This window comes from Miniopterus schreibersii (assembly GCF_964146895.1).
Source record: "Miniopterus schreibersii genome assembly, chromosome: 1".
Lineage (NCBI taxonomy): Eukaryota > Metazoa > Chordata > Mammalia > Chiroptera > Miniopteridae > Miniopterus > Miniopterus schreibersii.
This window is the reverse complement of record NC_138101.1, coordinates 136,272,813-136,275,788: the sequence shown is the minus strand read 5'-3', so window position 1 is coordinate 136,275,788 and position 2,976 is coordinate 136,272,813. Positions and strand designations below refer to the sequence as shown.

At 41.0% G+C, this 2,976-nt stretch overlaps 1 protein-coding gene across 1 annotated transcript; it reads left to right on the top strand.

Moving 5' to 3' along the window:
• Positions 1 to 895: 895 nt before the first annotated feature.
• On the top strand, positions 896 to 1,867 carry LOC308546677 (olfactory receptor 11G2-like; the record flags this gene model as incomplete). Its single annotated transcript, XM_081115860.1, has 1 exon — positions 896 to 1,867. Exon 1 carries the CDS (start codon positions 911 to 913, stop codon positions 1,865 to 1,867), a length of 957 nt encoding a protein of 318 aa, XP_080971986.1. The 5' UTR covers positions 896 to 910.
• Positions 1,868 to 2,976: the final 1,109 nt, after the last annotated feature.

Here is a 2,976-nt window from a genome sequence, read left to right as displayed (position 1 = left end):
AAAGTAAATAATCACTTTGAACATAAAAAAAGGAAAGAATGTTGACAATCAGAGCTCTCATATACTGTCAGAGGCAGTGAAAAATCGAGCAGTAAGGATGAAACACTTTAACATAATCTATTAAAACTGAAGATACGAATGCTCTATGATCCAGCCTACAAAAATGTGTGCATGTGTAAGTCAGGAAAAATGAACTATATGTTTGTAGCAACATTCCTCCAAACTGGAAATAACCAAAATATCTACCTATAGTAGAATGGTTACATAAGTGGTGGTTTATTCATAAAGTGTAAAAGTGTAGAGCACTAAAAATGGGCAAACTACAAATACAACATGAATTTCACAAAATTACTGTTGAACAAAAGAAGCTGTCCAAAACTACTATTCGTAACATGATTTCACTTATGTAAAGTACAAAAACAAGCAACACTAGCTACTCTTGTTTGGTACTGCATACTTAGTTATTAAAAATAAAGGCAAACAAGGAAGTAGCTACCAAACGGAAAGGAGCATGTTAACACTTGGAGGAACAGAGAGGCAGGAGACGGTGACTAGGATGAAGCGTGAGGGGAGATCCTAGGTGTATTCTATTTCTTGACCTCAGTGGTAATTACTGTGGAATTTTATTCATAATGATTTAATATGCTATATATTTATATATTAAGCATGTATTAACTATACATTTCATAATAAGGAAATATCTCCATATTCTCTGATATTCACTGGCTTCTAGTGCTTTTACAGTCCAATAACTAAACCAGGACAGTATTTCAGGTTTAGACAAAAACAGTGACTATTGGTACATGTGTCTGTTGCAGCCCCCGTGGTGGCTTCAGTATATTCCTGGGTCGCCATCTGTCTACACACAGCCATTGAATGATTTGATGTTCTTTTCACAGCTCACAGACCCATGAAAATCTCCAACGGCTCCAGCATCGGCACTGGCTTCATCCTCCTGGGCTTCCCTTGCCCCCGGGAGGGGCAGGGCCTCCTCTTTGTGCTCTTCTCCGTTGTCTACCTCCTGACCCTCGCGGGCAATGGCTGTATCATCTGTGCTGTGCGCTGGGATCGGAGACTCCACACCCCCATGTACGTCCTGCTGGCCAACTTCTCCTTCCTGGAGATCTGCTATGTCACCTCCACTGTCCCCAGCATGTTGGCTAACTTCCTCTCTGACACCAAGGTCATCTCCTTCTCTGGGTGCTTTCTCCAGTTCTACTTTTTCTTCTCCTTGGGCTCTACGGAATGCTTTTTCTTGGCGACTATGGCATTTGATCGCTACCTTGCCGTCTGCCGGCCTCTCCACTATCCAACCATTATGACTGGACGTCTCTGCACCAATCTTGTGGTCAGCTGCTGGGCATTTGGCTTCCTCTGGTTCTTGGTTCCCATCATCGTCATCTCCCGAATGTCCTTTTGTGGCACCAGAGTTATCGACCACTTCCTGTGTGACCCAGGCCCTCTGTTAGCCCTCACCTGTACCAGAACCCCTGTAATAGAGTTAACTAGCTCCACCTTAAGTTCTCTGCTCCTATTTGTTCCCTTTCTTTGTATCCTGGTGTCCTATTCTCTGGTTCTACAAGCTGTGTTGAGGGTCCCTTCAGCAGCTGGACGAAGAAAGGCTTTCTCCACCTGTGGGTCCCATCTGGTTGTGGTTTCTCTTTTCTATGGCTCGGTGATGGTCATGTATATAAGCCCCACATCAGAACATGAAGCCGGAATGCAGAAGATAATGACTTTGATTTATTCTGTGGTTACTCCACTCATTAACCCTGTGATATATAGTCTGAGGAACAAAGATATGGAACGTGCTATAAAGAAATTATTAGGAATAGAAGTAGAGGTGTGGATACACGGAACAGTCTAACAGCTGTCAGAAGGGAGGAAGGGGGGGGGGGAACTGGATGAAAGAAGGTGAAGAGATTAACCAAAGAACATATATGCATAACTCATGGACACTGACAGCAGTGTGGTGAGGGCCAGAGGGAAGGGGGGCGGGGGCTGGGCGGAGGAGGGTAAAGGGGGACAAAATGGGGACAACCGTAACAGTGTCAACAATAAAAATAAAGAGGAAAAGAAATTACTGGGGGCATAAAAGTAAGAGTCTTGATTTAAAAGATTTTGGGGGACATAATCTGTGTTTAATTTCTTGGTTAAAAAATGACTGACATCACTCAGGAAATTGTTCATTGCTTTGGGCAGTGGGCCCATGATGCAGTGTGCAGATGATGTTTTGTTGAGTTACATACTTGAAACCCATATGGTTTTGTGAACCAATGTCACTCCAATAAATTCAATATAAATCAATCAATCAATCAAATTTTTAAAAAGGAAAATTGTTCATGTTGTTTGTAAACTTTATATACCATAGTGTTTTCTTATTTCCTAGAATTTAAAGGGAGAAAGGAAAGTCTCTTCCCTTATTTTCAACAGAGATAATTACGGCTTTTATTTTTTATTTGTATTTGCCCTTACAAATCTTTTTACAGTTCTTTGCATTTCTCTACTTTTTCAATTTTCATATTTATTCACAACCCGGAAGAGTGGTAGATACATAGAAAATGTTGATAAACTAGCTGTTAATGGATTTCTGGAAGTTGTAGGCTCAGAACCACAAAATATCTGCTGTGGTTTAAGAGCTGATTCTAAAAGTGATCTTGAGGCACTAAAAATGAAAGCTCTTAACCTCTTGATAAATATAAGTACTCTGACTGTTTTTGATGCCAAAAAGGCATCAAAAGTAAAGTGACAAACTCAATGTTCTAAAGTAGTTTTCTAAAAGCCAAATCACTCCTTCAAGAACATGTAAAACCACCAGAATTCTACAAAAATTTAATTTCTACTGTTAAAATACCTTTGATGCCCTAGCCAATTTTGCTCAATGGTTAGAGCCTCAGCCTGTGGACTGAAGGGTCCCAGGTTTGATTCTGGCCAAGGGCATGTACCTAGGTTGCAGTCTTGAACCCCATGCAGGAG